Raw genomic sequence first — 18153 nt, 5'->3', positions numbered from 1 at the left:
TATGAGGGCTTATTTTTTGCAGAACAAGTTATAGTTTTTAATGCACCATTTTGGGCACGGATAATCATTGATTAAAGGGTCTGCGATCCCCATGCGCCTGCCCCATAGGCGGTGCCTGTACATTGCGGACCGCAATTTGCAATCCACAGCACGGGCACAGGCTTCACACAAGCCCTAATGTTGAAGTGGGAACAGTGCTCATACGAGCAGTCCATGCGCCTAACTAGAATCTACAACCGCTAAGGCCCCTTTCACACAAGCGAGTTATCCGCGCGGGTGCAATGTGTGACGTGAACGCATAGCACCCGCACTCAATCCTGACCCATTCATTTCAATGGGTCTGTGCACATGGGCATTTTTTTTCACGCATTAGTTCTGTGTTGCGTGGAAAATGCAGCATGTTCTATATTCTGCATTTTTCACGCAGCCCTGGCCCCATAGACGTGAATGTTGCTAAGAGATGTTGTTTGCAAACCTTCAGTTTTTTATCACGCGTGTGAAAAACATATCAAAATGCATTGCACCCGCGTGGAAAAAACTGAACACAATCGCAGACAAAACTGACTGAACTTGCTTGCAAAATGGTGCGAGTTTTACTGAACGCACCCTGAACGCATCCGGAGCCAATCCGTCACGCTCGTGTGAAAGAGGCCTAAGAGCTGCCATATATTTCTGGCTTCATTTGCACCAGAGAATTAGTCACGGTGACTGGCCACATCCCCTTCCCACTATTGACATGCCCCTTTAGAGAAAATAGCGAAGGCAGAATAAAATCCGAGAGATGTGTTAATATTTTAAAAAAGTCCGTTTTCAGGTGCACAGGAGATGATATATCTCCCCCTATATGTTAATAAACTGATCTGTTTGTGGCATTCAGTGACTTTTGAGGTTAGTTACTTTAAGGTGATCTTTGCCTCCATTGTGTACATTTTTGCACACACGGTTTTTGGAAAATTTTTAACAGAAAGATGGGAACACTTTATGACATGACGAAACAACAAAGCAAATATTGACTGTGAGGCACTGAGAGGTGCCGGCCTGCTGGATAAACACTGATCTCCACAGATACCTGAATCTGGTGGGAGTATTGGGCTGAAGGTCTGCCCATATTCACAAAACCCCATTGACTTTTCTTCGAACAAGGAACATCATCTCCAATATATTAGTAAGATATTGAAAAATGCAGATAAATCGAAAAACAAGAGAGATTAAATTAGTAAGGTAGATGTAAAAATTTAACTGTTGGAAAAAAACTCAGTAGGGATGTAATGGACTCGTCAGACACACACCCGTGGAATAGAATTCTAGTGGAAGTCCAGCATCTCGATAGTTCCCAGTTGATTGTAGCCCAAGATTATCAATTTACTAATGTAGGAAACAAACTCAGAACTAGACGGCACAGAGGTCATCAATATAAAAATCCTGGAAAAGTGAGAGGATGAACCCACCATTGTTATGTAATGAATGCTGGATTCTGTCCCTCGCCAATTCAGTTTCAGACTGTGGTTCCTTGGGCAAACTAGAGGCCCCATCCTCTAACTACAAAGAACATGGGCACGTCCACTTTTTTATTCCATGAAAATCCTGACTGACATCATTGCACACATGAGAAATTTGGGAAACAAAGTCTTTACTACTTTGCTCACACCAAGGAATAACACGCTTGGGGGTCACTGTCACATTTAGTGGATATGCTTAGCGGTTACACTCACACTTGAACTTGCAATTGAACAGAAGGATTATTTGCAGAAGTTCAACTTGCTTTTGGAATGAATTTGCTTTGGTGTTTTGCCAGGGAACACCATCGGGTCAGGTTGTTCCCAAAATGGCTGATGTTGTCCAAACCGCTGTGCCACTGTGGGTCTCTGGGAGGCTTCCCCCTACCACAGCTTTTTCTACATATAAATATTTCATGGAGTTGCACCAATCTCTTATTTGACACCTCTGAGTGTCCTCACAACTGCTAGGCAGCTACCATTCCCAGGAATTTTCTCCTGACCATGTGTATGATAAGTTCCAGCTAAATTTAATCGCATTTATATATTGGGGTTGAAAAGTTGTCTCTAATGAGGTCCATTATTATGCCAGAGCCTTGTCTTCAGGCTCTTCTGATACCTTGGTGGGCTAGGCCAGAGGAGTAACTTGAAGTTTCTAGGCTCCAGTGCAAAATCTGTACTGGTTCATCCACCAATGTGCCATTTCTAATAATAGTGTGGTCTTTAGGGCTCTGGTGCTACTTCTACCTCTTCCACCCCCTATACCTATGACCCTGAACCAGAATGACTCCGCACAATTTGTGTCTTTGGATGGGCATGTGCTGGATTCATCTTGTAGATGTCCTGGTTTGGAGGGGTCTCCTCTAGTGTCATATTCTTTTTGAAGTCCCAGTTATCTAACTACTGAATAAATAACCCACACAAATAGCTGATGCCACTAATGGGCCATGATGGGGGTCCCTGAAATTGCAGACCCAGGATTTAATATACATTGTTTCAATGCCAGAACAAATCATCCAGTGAAGAACTTGAACTTGTCCTGAGAGGAGCCAGAATGAAGCATGATGGAAAGTTATGTTTGTGTGTGAAGTGCAGCACAAAACAGAGCAGTTCTTCAACAGGACTGCACATGAATGGAGTTTGTGTGCCCTCCCAGAGAGCTGGGTCACTGCCAAATACCTCTGAGCCACAGACTATGCTCCCAAATATGCTCTCTCGCGGGGTGTCATATTTTCTCTCCTCATGAGATTGCTGTAGGGTTTTTGTTGTTTTTTTCTCCTTTTTTGTAAGTGATGGGTTGGGGGTTAAAGTGCACATTTTGATGTTATGCAAGTTTGTTGAAGTGGGCCTCTATCCAGCTAGGACTGGATGGAGTGGCAGCTTCAAACACAGGTCTTTTACCTTGGGCTGATGTTACGAAACCGTGTGACTGCCGAGCTGTATATAAACCTCCCAGACCCTGCATTCCAGGGTTTCTTACATCTGGAAGCAGCTGGACTTTCTGTAAGCTACTCTTATATCTATTGCATAGCATTGCCTGCACTGTCCCTATGAACATGCATCCATGATAACCCTACCTTACACCCTTCATCCATGCAAACCTATAATAACGCTTATTACATTACAACCTTCATTGTAGAGATCAACACCCTCTGGTCTTGTATAACTTTTATTCCACTTTGTTATAACTTTTTTTTTCTTTTTAATACAGTTTCTAAAGCCGATCTTAAGGATTCGAAAGGATGGACCTAAAGGTTTTTGGGCTTTTAATTGCCCTATGCTATTTTGGGAGTTCTGTAGCCTTCAAATATCAGACCAGAGATTGCACCGTGAGCAACTTCAGGGTGATGCAAAATTTTGACAAATATCGGGTAGGTGCTTATTACATATGTAGTCTTCATAACTTTTGGAAAGTATTTAAAAAGTTGAAGGAAGTATTATTAATTATAATTTTCTACAATGATATGTTAGGCAAAGGAGGCAGTTGCATTGGGTTAAATGGGGCTTAGGACACCACCAGCGATGAAGACCATTAGTTTCTCCAGTTTAAGTTGATATCTCTGCTGTCCACCCACACAACCTTTATAACGCTGCTATTAATAACAAATTAATAATGCAATTAATAGCTGCAAACCGTACTCAGGAATTCTCCATTTGATTGGTTACAAGCCTTATGAAGACTAATGTCCCATATTTTCATTGGGCACCAGTCATACTGCAACAACTAACACATTTCTACCATAAATACACATTTCTATTACTCCAGTCCCTACTTGTAGAGTGAAATATCCATCTGCATTCATGTAATAATGCCCTCTAGTGGTCAAATGACCATGAACAATGATCTAAATTTTGAAATTCTTGATGGTTTTTAGACATGGCTGCAGTTCACTACAATGTCCATTTTTAACTCATGTTATATTCACTGGGAGTTGTCACAGGGAACTGGAAGTTGAGGTATGGGGAGCTCTTTGTTGGGCTACTCAAACTCTTGTGCTCGCTGGTGGATTCACTTCTCTGAACCTATAGAGGAAACATTAATTTTTGACCCTGCAGAAGTATTGGTCCACCAGTAGTAAGGAGTTCATGTCAGTTTTTAATTTTGCTTTTTGTCTCCAAGAAGATGTAGCTTTAGGATTATTTATTAAGTAAAATCCCTGAAAATTGCGCAAATTTATACCTGCTCATAGCAGTTGTTGCATAGTTCTAAATATGCGAGATGAATTAAGAAGCATGAGCCTGGTGTAAAATAAGTCTAGGAAATTTTGACCAATATGTTTTTGTTTTTACCACAATATCTCCCCTCATGTCACAGTGGGGCACAAAATCAGCTACAACAGCTCTCCAATCGCCTCTACCTAATAACACTGGAACTTAAGGTGGCCATCCGATGTGTATGGGGTTTCCCACCTCTCCCCCAATAGATAATGTAGGTGGGTTACAAGCATAGAGCATGTTGAAGTTCTTTTTGTTCTCAGGGGAGATAAGTCACTTGGAGAGGCATCTGGTGGCAGCTTGTTCCTCTCTACCAGTTGATAATACATACATGCTCTACTGTCAAGCATGCATGTGTATGTGGTGGGGGTGTTAGGAGAAATAGCTGTCGACCAAATTAGTGTTTGGCCGACAACTATTGAAGGTACATGGCCTGACAAGGATCGGATGAAATTCATGATTTCGCTTGATCCTTTTGTTTTCCCGGGAGATAAGCCACCGCCAGAACCGTCTGGCAGCGGCTTTCTCCGCTCTCTCCCCATAGAACAGACGTTCCTCCAAGCCAAACATGTATGTGTGTAGGGAAGCTGGGCGGGGGTCGGGAAAGATAGCTGTCAGCCGCTATTGAATGTGTAGAGCCGCCTTTAGTCATTTGGCACAACTTATGCAAACGTGAGCGTCTGCAGTTTAATTACTTGATCTAATATTATTAATAAATCTTGTTCTAATATCACATTTCAAAGTGCCGTAAGGAGCAATATCCAGCAGTTAATTACTTCTATTACTCTTCCTTTGTGGAAAAAAATTACTAAAATATCTTAAAGAGGTTTCTGAGATTAGGATTTTTTTTTTAAGAAACAGTAACACTGATTTATGGGTTGTGCCTGGTATGACATGTTATTATATTCAAGTGAATTGGGCTCATGTTCAATACCAGACACAGCCTATAAACAGAAGGGCGCGGTCCACCCCCCCCCAAAAATTTTTTTTTTTTTTCTTAATCTCACTCAACCCCATTGGTGTTTTCTATCTGCACTGTATAGATGATCATTAATAATTAAAACTTCTGCACATCACATTGAAGGGGAGCCATAATAATTATAAATGTACATAGGAGTAGTTATGCTTAAACGATAAAAAAAAGATGTTATCTTTTGTGTGATTTAAGTACTATTTTCTAGGTATAACCTCTGTAATGTTTTGTCACGTATTAGCTTTTATCAAATTTACATCTGGTTTAGTCAGGGTGCTGAATCTCCTTAAATGGGTTGTCTGGGTTCAGAGCTAAAACTGGACATTTCCCCTTTTTCACTCAGGCAGCCCCTCTGATATTAACATTTAATGCTCTGATGTTTTTCCATGCCGTGTGCTAAATCACGCAGGACAAGGGCTTTTCCTGGAGATTCAATGGCCTACCGGGCCCTCCATGTGTAAGCTAGGCAGAGGCTTTTGCCTAGCAGTCAGCCTGGTGACATCCCTTGCACTAGTGGGTGGGCTTTAGTGCCTGTAAAATGGCTGAGGCAGTACTAAAGCCCGCCATCCAGTGCTGGCGACGTCACCGGAAGCCTCCGCCTAGCAGCGTCAAAATGTAAGCAAAAAAGCCCTTGCCCTGCACGTTACAGTGCAGGGCAAGGGAGAGTATAAGAGCATGAAATGCTCGGATACTAATATCAGAGGGGTTGAGTTAGTGGGGGAAGAAGAGAATATGTCTGGGGTCAGCTCTGAACCCGGACAACCCCTTTAAAGAGACCAGTCCTGTATGGAGACTTACTGGAAGTACTCCATGGTATGAAGACTTATTGGCAATGCTCCATGGGAAACAAATATGCAAAGAGTGCCACCGACTGAAAGTGTCCTCCTATGAATCAAGATCTTACTTTCCAACAAGCCTTGGGATTTTAAAAAGGAATATTGCCAAGCCAGATATTCATCCATAGACAGCTGTTTTGGGTGCTTGCCCCTCGTCAGTACAGAGTAGGATTCTGGATTGTTGGAAAGTTGGATTTTGACTCATAGAGAGCCACTTCCCATAGGTGGCACTGGCAATATGTTTCTCTTTCTGGTTGAATTCCAGTAAGTCTCCATACAGAACTGATCTCTTTAAGGAGACTGAGCACCCTGCCTAAGCCGCTTCCAAGGCATCTCACTGAGCCAACCAGAATCCTACTGATAAGCGGCAAGCCCCCCGAAACAGCTGTCTATCGAAGGACATTTGGGCTGGCTATATTCCCATGTCAAATTCCAAGTCTTGTTGGAAAGTTGGATCTTGATTCATAGGGTGGCACTTCCAATAGGTGGCTCTGGTGAGATGGTTCTTTTTCTTGGGAGATACCTCTTTGCATATCAAATTTTTTATGTTACAGAAATAAGAATTCTAGCAAATAACTAACAAAATTCATCACTTTTCCTGCAAATTAACATGTATTGACACACGAGAGAGATATAGAACATATAGCTGGAGGTGAATAGTGAGAAACATTGCAATACCAGGCACTTAAAGGGGTGTTTCAGCCAAATAAAAATGGGTAGCAGTGGGTGCAGAGGGGCTTAAAAACATAAAAGAATGTATACGCAACCTCACAATCCCCCTAGCTGCTGTAACAACGCTGTTTCTGTCCCTGCTGCTCTTCACTTCCTGTCCCACTTTGGCACATCAGGAATGGCTTGCTTAGTAAGTAACAGGCCTCAACGATCAGCCAGTCATTGTTTTGGCAGAATTTTCCTGACATTTCTTGTGTGTTGGGCCAGGACAAGAAGTGAAGAGCTGCAGGGAGATTGATGATGGTGAGTATCTGTTCTTTTATGTTTTTAAGCCCCTCTGAGTGCACTGCCAGACATTTTTGTTCAGACGGAAACTCCTTTAAGAGATTTTTTAGGACTCAGGACTTGTTTCGTGAAGATGAAACCTTCATCTATAAACTATGGATTTGTTTCCTATCCTTTCTTACATATAGATAACAGGTTACCGTTATGTTTCTTTTCAGTATGCTGGGACTTGGTATGCAGTGGCCAAGAAGGACCCAGAAGGACTGTTTCTTATTGACAACATAGTGGCAAATTTCTATGTGGATGGAAATGGAAAAATGACAGCAACAGCCCGAGGCCGAGTCGTTCTCTTGCAGTAAGGAATTCCAAAGCTAGTTTATTAGAAGATAAGCACTCTCTCTTACCTCTGTAGACATGTCCATTTTAGACTAAGGTAGACAGCTTGACAGCCCATTGACTTGAGCGGCTTCTATGTAATACGTCATTTCCCCAGTAGTGGTGCTCTAGGCAAGACTTGCTGTAGGGTTCCCTACTTAACTGATCATTAGCGCTTATGATCAATTTATCATCAGACCCTTCATGGAAGAAGATTGTCCAAAGTGGAGCTAATTATTCATGTCAACATTTCATATTGGGGTAGGAGTATTTTCCGTTTTCCTGGAGGATAACATTGCTATTGTAACTTTTTGAGAAACCAATATTTACCTCTTGGCTTTCTGGTATCACCTCTCCCCATTTTATTACAACAAAATAGTATAGTATCCAACAGTACATCTAACTGCTGGTCTATGTGTATTTTTTCAGAACCATTGAAACATGTGCTGATATGGTGGGCATATTCCAGGAGACAGAGGACCCTGCTAAATTTAGGATGAATTATTATGGTCTCCTTGCCCACCTTGAAAAAGGATGTAAGTAAATCTTTTCTGAATTTTCACAATTTATAGTGAGATTACCAAACATAATATTATTCAAGATTTAAATCTTTATCCACAAATGAAGCTTGCTTACATGTACGCAGGGCCATGTATACATCTCGCAATGCACTAGGGACTAAGACCAAACACACCCCACCCCAATTGTGATGCCGTAAAAATAACTTCTGTTAAATTTTTAAATAATAGCATAGGAAGACCAATATTACCACACATGCACAGATGACAGAAATGGACAAATAAAATTCACCACAGATCTGATGCAGTAAAATGCACAATTAAATTCTGTGACTCACAGGTGATAGCTTCCATTATAGTCATAAAATTTCAGACTTCGCCGATTAACCCACACCACTATAACTACTTCTTCCTGTTACAACTAACCTCTGATCATTTTGACACAGAGCCATTTTTGGCTTCTTGTTTTCCCAGAGAATGCCAACCTGCAATAGAAACACAAATTCACCATTGTGTGTACTGTTCCTGTCACTAATACTGACCCTAGTAGTGTGTCCGCAGTGCTGGTCAGTGTGCCCAAATACGGTACTGCAGAAAACAATGGTGTTTTCCTGCTGCCCTCTTTTACCTTAGTGCACCACCTGCATCAATACTGACCAGGGCCCACAAATAATGTACTGCATATATACAGTAATAACTAGTGTTGAGCGAACCCGAACTGTAAAGTTCGGGTCCGTATCGAACTTTGCGAGTTCTGGTTCCTGAGCCCGAACCCAAACTTTCCTGGAAAAGTTCGGGTTCGAGTTCGGGCATTTAATAAAGCTTGTTGAGAGGCTGCAGGGCAGCCAATCAGCAAGTTTTTAAGCCATCATAGCCATGCCTACTAATGGCATGGCTGTGATTGGTCGGTGCATCATGTAACCCAGCCTCTATATAAGCTGGATCACATGTAGCACCGCCCATCAGCTCTGAGTAGTGCAGGGACAGGAAGCAGGCAGCTGAACTGAGGGACAGAGTAAGGAATCTGGCTATTTGTTTTGTGGGTGACCTACAGCATAAAGATTTTTTGTGGGTGCAATACACCAGCATTGCACCCCTGACACAGAAATATAATACTAAATCTGATTGATTGGATGTCACTCAATATCAAGCAACCATAGACAAGTTGGATTATATATCAGATATTTTTATATCACTTTAAAATAATTCACAACATGTTGCATAAAACTTACACACTAAAACAATAATGTTAATACTTAGGTTAAAACTCTATGCACTGGAAATCCTTAGGGGGGGGGGGGGGGCTGTTAGGCCAAAAAAAGGTCCAAAGGAACTTGTGACTATAAATTGTACTCGTGAATATGGATTTGCGTCAGTTGTAGAAACGCACCATTTATGAAAGAGTCATTAACATCCACAAGTTAGCAATAGTTGAATACTGTACTATGTACAGACTACTTTACCGCTCTTGACTTCGGCCCACTTGTACACCAACTTTTCAGGTGCAATGCTCTAGTTGTGAGCTTCAAAGACCTGTCGGTAGAGTCTTATGTATTTTCCCCTCTCTCCTGGATAGCGATGTAGTTTCCTTTCACTGCTCTGACCTTCCAGGACCTATGTGGCGTCCCACGTGGTTTCCTGGGCGGTCAGGTGACTTGTGATTCCAGGTGGGGTTTTCAAATAGATGATGGTAGCGATAATCTGTAGATGTTTGCAGTGCAATTGTAAATATGCGATTCCAACGTGTTGGTAAAGACAGTGAGGGAACATCAAGAAGCAACACGTTGGAATCGCATATTTACAATTGGACTTTAAACAGATTATCGCTACCATCATCTATTTGAAAACCCTGCCTAGAATCACAAGTCACCTGACCGCCCAGCAAACCACGTGGGACGCCACATAGGTCCTGGAAGGTCAGAGCAGTGAAAGGAAACTACATCGCTATCCAGGAGAGAGGGGAAAATACATAAGACTCTACCGACAGGTCCTTGAAGCTCACAACTAGAGCATTGCACCTGAAAAGTTGGTGTACAAGTGGGCCGAATTCAAGAGCGGTAAAGTACTCTGTACATAGTACAGTATTCAACTATTGCTAACTTGTGGATGTTAATGACTCTTTCATAAACGGTGCGTTTCTACAACTGACGCAAATCCATAGTCACGAGTACAATTTATAGTCACAAGTGCCTTCGGACCTTTTTTTGGCTTAACAGCCCCCCCCCCCCCCCCCCCCAAGGATTTCCAGTGCATAGAGTTTTAACCTAAGTATTAACATTATTGTTTTAGTGTGTAAGTTTTATGCAACATGTTGTGAATTATTTTAAAGTGATATAAAAATATCTGATATATAATCCAACTTGTCTATGGTTGCTTGATATTGAGTGACGCCCAATCCAATCAATTTTGTTTTCACTTTACCAGCAACAGGGAGTGCTGTTGGGCAGTGCACCTATTCAATAGTGGAACAGGGAGTGAGCCACTAATTTTCGCATAATAGTTAATCTGTCTGATAGTTCGGTGGGTGACATATTCCCATTTTTTGTGCGAGGTACACAGGCATTGCATACGTGACAGGGAAATTAATACAGTTAGGGTCCATTTACACATCCGTAGTGTATTGCGCATCCGTAAATTGCAAACAAGAATAGGACATGTTCTAGTTTTTTTGCGGAGCCACGGGCCGGAAGTCCGGGCCAAAGTCCAGAAGTTCGGGGTTGCGCTCCAGATATGCGGATGCGGAGAGCACATAGTGTGCTCACCTCATCTCTTCCGGCCCCATAGAGAATGAATGGGTCCGCACCCGTTCCCGATATTGCGGAACAGATGCAGACCCATTGCGGACGTGTGAATGGACCGTTAATCCTTCTGTTAGTTCGGTTGGTGACATATACCCATTTTTTGTGAAACATACCTGCATTGCATACGTGACAGGGAAATTAATATAGTTAATCCGTCTGTTAGTTCGGTGGGTGACCTCAAAGAATGAGGAGAGCATCGAATAAGGGACGTGGCCCTGGTCGTGGTGCTGCTGGTGTTGGTGTAGCTACTGTTGCAGGGAGAGGACGTGGTCGATCTGTGCCAGCTACAAGCTACACCTTCCTCAGGTGCACATAGATGACAAAAACTTCAGCGTTATTTTGTATGCCCGAAAACTGGTGTACGAATGGTAAGGCCAGAACAAGTAGAGGTGGTAGTAGATTGGGTGGCTGACAGTGCCATCAGTTCCTTCACATTGTCTCCCACCCGGTCCCCTGCTGAAAGCACAGAGGTGGCACCTGCAGCCCATGGGCATCTGTCTTTCACCTCACCCCCTTGCAAATCAGCCAAGCAGTCTGAGCCCCAAGTCATGCAGCAGTCTCTTATGCTTTTTGATGACTCTGCTGGCAGGGTTTCTGTGGGCCGTTCACATAGCACTGCCTCATAAGTGGAATAATGGTGCACCGGTGCCCAACCACTTATGTTTCAGGATGTGGACATCTCTGATGATGACGAAACGCAGGTGCCAACTGCTGCGGCTTTCTGCAGTGTGCAGACCGGCAAGGAGGGCAGGGGTGAAGAGTGGGTGGAAGATGATGTGGAGGATGATGTGGTCTTAGACCCCACATGGAATCAAGGTCATGCGAATTACGTGTGCAGTTTGGAGGAACAGGTGGTGGTAACACAGCGCCAGCCGCACAGCAAAAGATGGAGCAGGGTGCAAAAGCAGAGTGGCCGTCCCCTAGCCAGTATGCCTTCTACTGCCCACCACACCCAGGTGCAACCAAATAGAGAATCCCAGCAGACGCGACTTTAATCTTCAAGGAATTTTTTTTTCACAAATCAATGTCCCATCATCTAGGACGCGTTTCGGCAACTGCCTTTTTCAACAAGTTGAAAAAGGCTCAACAAGTTGAAAAAGGCAGTTGCCGAAACGCGTCCTAGATGATGGGACATTGATTTGTGAAAAAAAAATTCCTTGAAGATTAAAGTCGCGTCTGCTGGGATTCTCTATTTGGTTGCACGTGGAATCGGTCCTATCCCGCGCGGCGTGCATCCTAGCGAGTGCTGGTCGACTCACCGCCACACCACACCCAGGGACTGAACACACCAAAGCCTGCTCCAAGGAGTTCCCTGGCGTGGCAGTTCTTCAGACAATGTGCTGACGACAAGACGCGAGTGATTTGCACGCTGTGGAGTAAACAAGCTGCAGTGGAGTAAACACCTCAAAAACCACGAAAAATCTCAGGCTCCTCCTGCTCCCTCTTCTGCTGCAGTATAGGCCTCTTCCTCCCCCTCTGGAGTGACAGTGGCACCTGCCACCCAGCAAACAGAGGATGTAGCAGCAACGCCACCACCTCCGTCACCATCACCAAGCATCTCCACACTGTCCCATGGAAGCATTCAGCTGTCCATCTCCAAAACACTGGAGAGAAAGAGGAAATACCCCCCTACCCACCCGCGATCCCTGGCCCTGAATGCCAGCATTTCAAAATTCCAGGCAGTTTTGAAACTCATCTGTTTGGGGGAAAAACCCCACACCGCGCAGGAGCTGTGGACGGGCATGGAACAACAGACCGATGAGTGGTTGGTGCCACCGAGCCTCAAGCCCGGCCTGGTGGTGTGCGATAACGGGCAAAATCTCATAGCAGCTCTGGGCCTAGCCGGTTTGACCCATGTCCCTTTCCTGGCGCATGTGTTGAATTTGGTGGTGCAGAGGTTCCTGAAAAATTACTTCGATATGTCAGAGCTGCTGCAGAAAGTGTGGCCGATCTCTGCGCGCTTTCGCTGTTCTCACCCTGCTGCTTGCCTGTCTGCGCTGCAGCGTAACTTCAGCCTTCCAGCTCACCGCCTCATATGCGATGTACCCACAAGGTGGAACTCCACCTTGCACATGCTGGAGAGACTGTGCGAGCAGCAGCCATAGTGGAGTTTCAGCTGCAGCACGCACGGGTGAGTCGCTCTGCGGAACAGCACCACTTCACCAATGACTGGGCCTCCATGCAGGACGTGTGTGTCGTGTTGCCCTGTTTCGAGTACTCCACTAACATGGCCAGTGGCAATGATGCCGTCCTCAGCGTTACTATCCCACTTCTATGTCTCCTTGAAAAAACACTTCGGGCGATGATGGAGGAGGATGTGGCACAGGAGGAAGAGGGATCATTTCCACGGTTATCAGGCCAGTCATTCACAAGTGGCTCGGAGGGTGGGTTCCTGCACCAACAGAGGCCAGATACACAACTGTCCAGCCAGGGCACAGTTCTGAAGGATGTGTAGGAGGATGAGAAGGAGGAGGAACCGTGTTTACAGCAGGGTGGCACCCAAAGCAGCTCATGGGCATCACTGGAGCATGGCTGGGGGGATATAGAGGACACAGACGATACACCTCCCACAGAGGACAGCTTGTCGTTGCCTCTGGGCAGCCCACACATGAGCGACTACATGCTGCAGTGCCTGCGCAACGACCGATGAGTTTCCCACATTCTAACCAGTGCTGATTACTGGGTGGCCACGCTGCTGGATTCCCGCTACAAGGACAACGTGACATCCTTAATTCCGTCACTGTAGTGTGAACGGAAGATGGCGAGTACAAGCGCACTCTGGTAGACGCGCTGCTGATGGCATTCCCACCTAACAGCGGGGGCTCAGTGGAAGCACAAGGTGAAGGCAGAGGAGGAGGTAGAAGTCGCCAACTCAGCTGGGGCATCACCAGCACCTCAAAAGGGAGGGTTAGCATGGCCGAAATGTGGAAAAGCTTTGTCAGCACGCCACAACAACCAGCACCAGCAGCTGATATGGAACGTCTTAGCAGGAGGCAGCATTTCAGCAACATGGTGGAGCAGTATGTGTGCACACGCCTACACGTACTGAATGACGGGTCTGCCCCATTTAACTTCTGGGTCTCCAAATTGGGCACATGGCCTGAGCTTGCGCTTTACGCCTTGGAGGTGCTGGCCTGCCCTGCAGCCAGTGTATAATCTGAACGTGTGTTTAGCACGACAGGGGGTGATCACAGACAAGCGCAGCCGCCTGTCCACAGCCAACCTGGACAAGCTTGCGTTCATTAAAATGAACCAGGCATGGATCCCACAGGACATGTCTGTACCTTTTGCTGAGTAGACAAGTATACCAGCCGTACCCAGCCATTGTTATACTCCAGTGCACTTCCTCTTTGCATTCTCTTTTCTATTTCCCAATGTTTTGGGGTCTTCTCAATTTAAAAAAATAATAATAATAAAGAAAACTAATAAAAAAACAAAAACAACCTCCTCCTCTATCGCCGCTTCCACCTACACCGCCACGTCCACCGCCTCCTGAACCTCCTCTATTCTATGTTATTTTAAAGAGGATTTCACAATGAATGGGGACAAAACTGAAACGTTTTTTCCAGTATTGAGCCCCTATGACGGAACTCAATACCGGAATTCTTAAACGCTAGTGTGGAAGTACCCTAAGCAGTTTTTCCAGACATAAATAAGTCTTGAGATGTAAACAAGTCAAAAGGTCAGTGTGTCTGGTTTTCCCCCAAAACTTTGCATAGTCTCTTTCTAACTTCTCAGTGCATGGATAAAAAGTCCCAAATCTCTCAGTTTTAACTGGCTGTGCATTAACCCTTTCCACAGTGCAGTGAGGTAATAGTACAAATGAACAGGATATATTACAATACACATGCAAAATCCAATATAAAAACAGTATATGTGAACACAACAGCATAACTCACAGTGCACTGAAGTAGTGAGTTGATGACTTTGCGTAGAATCAATAGGGCTTAATGTCCACAAACATCCACAGTCCAAGGTACCCTTGCTCCAGGGCAGTACACATTACTCCTTAAATTTATATAAGGTCACAGACCGGCACCCTTGTAAAAGTACTATACCTGTCACTGTATCGCTCTGACCATGTCCTGTAAATCTCAATGACCTCTTTTTTTGCTTTCAGATGACGACCACTGGGTGGTGGATACTGATTATGACAACTATGCCGTTCACTATTCATGCCGTGAGGAAGATGTGGATGGCACATGCATAGACGGCTACTCCTTCATTTTCTCCCGTGATCCAAATGGCCTGACCCCAGAGATACAAAGAATTGTCAGGAAGAAGCAGGAGGAGCTCTGCTTGGACCGAAAATACAGAATTGTTAGGCACAACGGTAAGGAGAATGTTACTCATCCTAATACACCGTATGGAACAAATGCTTTATAATTTGAAATGCAGGATTACTATAAACTATGGGGGCAGCCATTATGTATTATATAAGTCATACATGAGGGACCTATCCTTTACATGAGAAAAATACTTTTGTCCTTGTTTCTGACCATGGCATTGAAGCCCAGATCAGCTGCAGTACCAGACATAGCCTGTGAACAAGAGTGGCGCTATATACACACATGAAACTTGTAACAATTAAAATCTTAAAGCGTATGCTCACACAGAGTTTTTTTTCTGGATTTTGGTGCTGATGCTACATCGAAGAACCACGCTGAAAACACTTTTTATATTATCTCCATTAACTGACAGATCACAGATCTTGAAATTGGTGAATGGAAACTCAAAGTACTGTAGATTAATATCAGATGCAGAAGGAACATTCCAGACAAAAATGATTACCTTATGCATGGTGGTAGGTCATCAGTATCTGATTGGTGGGGGTCCGACACCCAGGACCCCCGCCTATCTGATAATTGAACCACTGCCTCTTCACACCTGACGAAGCACAGCGCTGTGCATTGTATAGTGGCTGTGTTTGGTATCGCAGCTCAGCCCCACTCACTTCTATGTGACTGAGCTGCGCCTAGGGAAATGTGTTCTCACTGGCCTAGGGAAAGCTGCGAGACGGCCGCTGCACACACAGGAGCGCTGTGACCTTCTCAAACAGCTGAGCAGCTGGCGTCCCGGGTGTCGGAGCCCCATCCGTCAGATACTGATGACCTGTCCAAAGGATGGGTGATCAGTATAAAAAAGTCAGAAAACCCCTTTAACAATGTGTACATACATTTCCATAACTTAAAGTAACAAATGATATGAAGAGAAACTTCATCATTGAAGATTCTGACGTGTCAAAAGTTTTTTAAGGAGGGCCTGTCACTGTCACCTCTCCAGACATGTCCGCTTTAGTAACTGTTTAAATTTCCCATGTAATAATAATTCTGGAGAATCTATTCCTATGACTCTATGATGTGCCGTTCCTTCATAATTCTGGCTAAAAGTGATGAATAAATTACTAGCAGTTTGCAATGAATGTGCAGATGGAGGTTTCCAGTTGGGTACATAGTCTGAAATTATACAATTGATGCTGCCAGTGTCAAACTTTGCACCCCCATCTGGTATTACCCATTTAAGCCTTTATTGCTCACAATTTATTTATACACAGTCGAGTCACATTATTATGACCACCAGCTAATATCCAGAGTCACCCTCGTGTGCAGCATGGACATCAGCTAGATGGGTTGGACGTTTATGAATTGGGTCCTGGTAGGTTGTCCCAGGTATCTGGAGCCATGCTGACTGCAGTGCATCCCACAGCTGCTGGGGGGGATCCATTGAGGAAACACGACCATCAAAGTGGTCCCACAGATGCTACATTGGGTTCAAGTGTGGGGATTAGGGGGCCTATTTAGAACTTGGAAGTCTTTTGTCATGCTCTTCCAACCAATTTCGGAGATTTCTAGCCATGTGATATGTCGCATTGTCTTACTGGAGAATCCCATCCGCTCCAAGGAAGACAATCAGCATGTATGGGTGTACTTGATCTGCAAGGACAGATTCATATACACATTGGTGGAGAGTGCCTTTCACATGGATGAGTGGGCCCAGCGAATGCCACGAAAACATTCCGCAGACCATAACACTGCCACCACCATCTTGTGTTCTTCCAGCAATGGTTGCAGGGTGCTTGTTTTCTGATGTCCCCTTTTGCGCACCTTCGTAGCCCACCTCTCACGTCAATTGTACGTTGTGCTTCCCAGTTTTCACGTCACTTATTCACAATGACGCCATTTGTCCACTCTCATGACACTTTCACGACAGCAGCACGAGAACAGTTCACACGGCACAGGTTCAGAAATGCTGCACCCTTCACCCGAAAGCCAATAATCGTCTCTTTTTACCACTCCGATAAATGACCCCTTTCACCCATGACAGCAACAAGGGATATGTGTGCACACTGCCTATCAAACACCGTATATACCCTCCAAGCCGTGACGTCCTTCATTAGCTACGGGCTACAGACATCGAAAGAAGAAATGGTCATAATAATGGGACTCAACTGTGTAATAAAGAAATGGCACAACATAGGGAGAGATTTATCAAACTGGTGTAAAGTAGAACTAGATTAGTTGCCCATAGCAACCAATCAGATTCCACCTTTCATTTCCTAAAGTAGCTGCGAAAAATGAAAGGAGGATTCTGATTGGTTGCTATGGGCAACTAATCTAGTTCTACTTTACACCAGTTTGATAAATCTCCAGAATTGCAATTACAGGTACATGGGGAATGCAAGTAGTTACCAAAACAGACATGTCAGGAGAGGTGACGGGTCCTCTTTAAAATGATAGGTGCCCTTTAATCAGATGAATGCTTTATGTCCTGTATCCTACACATATAAAATCCTGTTCCTGGCCTCCATGACTGACCCTTTTGTCTCCCTCCAGGGTTCTGTGATAAAACCACAGAATAAATACCAGGAGCCTTTTGATTTCAAGTCTGCAAGAAGATCCTGCCACCCTCTGCATCCTTTTACCTTTTCAAGTAAATCTATAATGAATCTTGGATACGAGGCAACGTATTGAAATGATGACCGCAGCCATGTACATATTTTATTTGGTTTTACTGTATGATGTTTGCAGCACTTCGCACACAAGCTGATTCCTTCTGTAAAGCTTTCTGTGATATGTTTGATTCACCCTTTCCAGAAATGATCCAATAAACGTCCACTTTAAAGAAACTGCATTTATTTCATGTCTTTTCCGAGTATGTTTCCGAGACCTGAAATAGACTCATGAGGAGCTGGCGACTTCACGTTTCCAATGTGGAAAATACCCACATGTGGAATTTGAATGATTCATTCCAAAAACCAAGCCCCTAAAATTGTATGGACAGGATGCAAATGCTAGAGTGAGATCTCAGGCCTGGCCTAGATGTCGTACTCCTTCCTGTAAACTAGAACAGATCCGAGCCCATAACAAATACTAGAGAGCTTCAGATCTTCAGATGAAGACATACTGTATGGGTGCCAACAGTCCCAAATTTAGGGCTCATGCACATGATCGTAGTTTTGTTCGGACCCATTTATTTCAATCT

General features: G+C 44.2%; 1 protein-coding gene across 1 annotated transcript; it reads left to right on the top strand.

Annotated features, from left to right (window-relative positions):
- Positions 1 to 2841: 2841 nt before the first annotated feature.
- RBP4 (retinol binding protein 4) lies at positions 2842 to 17797 on the top strand. Its single transcript, XM_044299017.1, has 6 exons — positions 2842 to 2999; positions 3208 to 3367; positions 7196 to 7332; positions 7782 to 7888; positions 14792 to 15004; positions 17505 to 17797. The coding sequence occupies exons 2-6, from the start codon at positions 3239 to 3241 to the stop codon at positions 17528 to 17530; spliced, it is 612 nt and encodes a 203-aa protein (XP_044154952.1). The 5' UTR covers positions 2842 to 2999; positions 3208 to 3238; the 3' UTR covers positions 17531 to 17797.
- Positions 17798 to 18153: the final 356 nt, after the last annotated feature.

This window comes from Bufo gargarizans, chromosome 6, assembly GCF_014858855.1.
Source record: "Bufo gargarizans isolate SCDJY-AF-19 chromosome 6, ASM1485885v1, whole genome shotgun sequence".
In the NCBI taxonomy this organism is placed as follows: domain Eukaryota; kingdom Metazoa; phylum Chordata; class Amphibia; order Anura; family Bufonidae; genus Bufo; species Bufo gargarizans.
The sequence above is the reverse complement of the archived record's forward strand: the minus strand, read 5'-3'. Positions and strand labels throughout refer to the sequence as shown.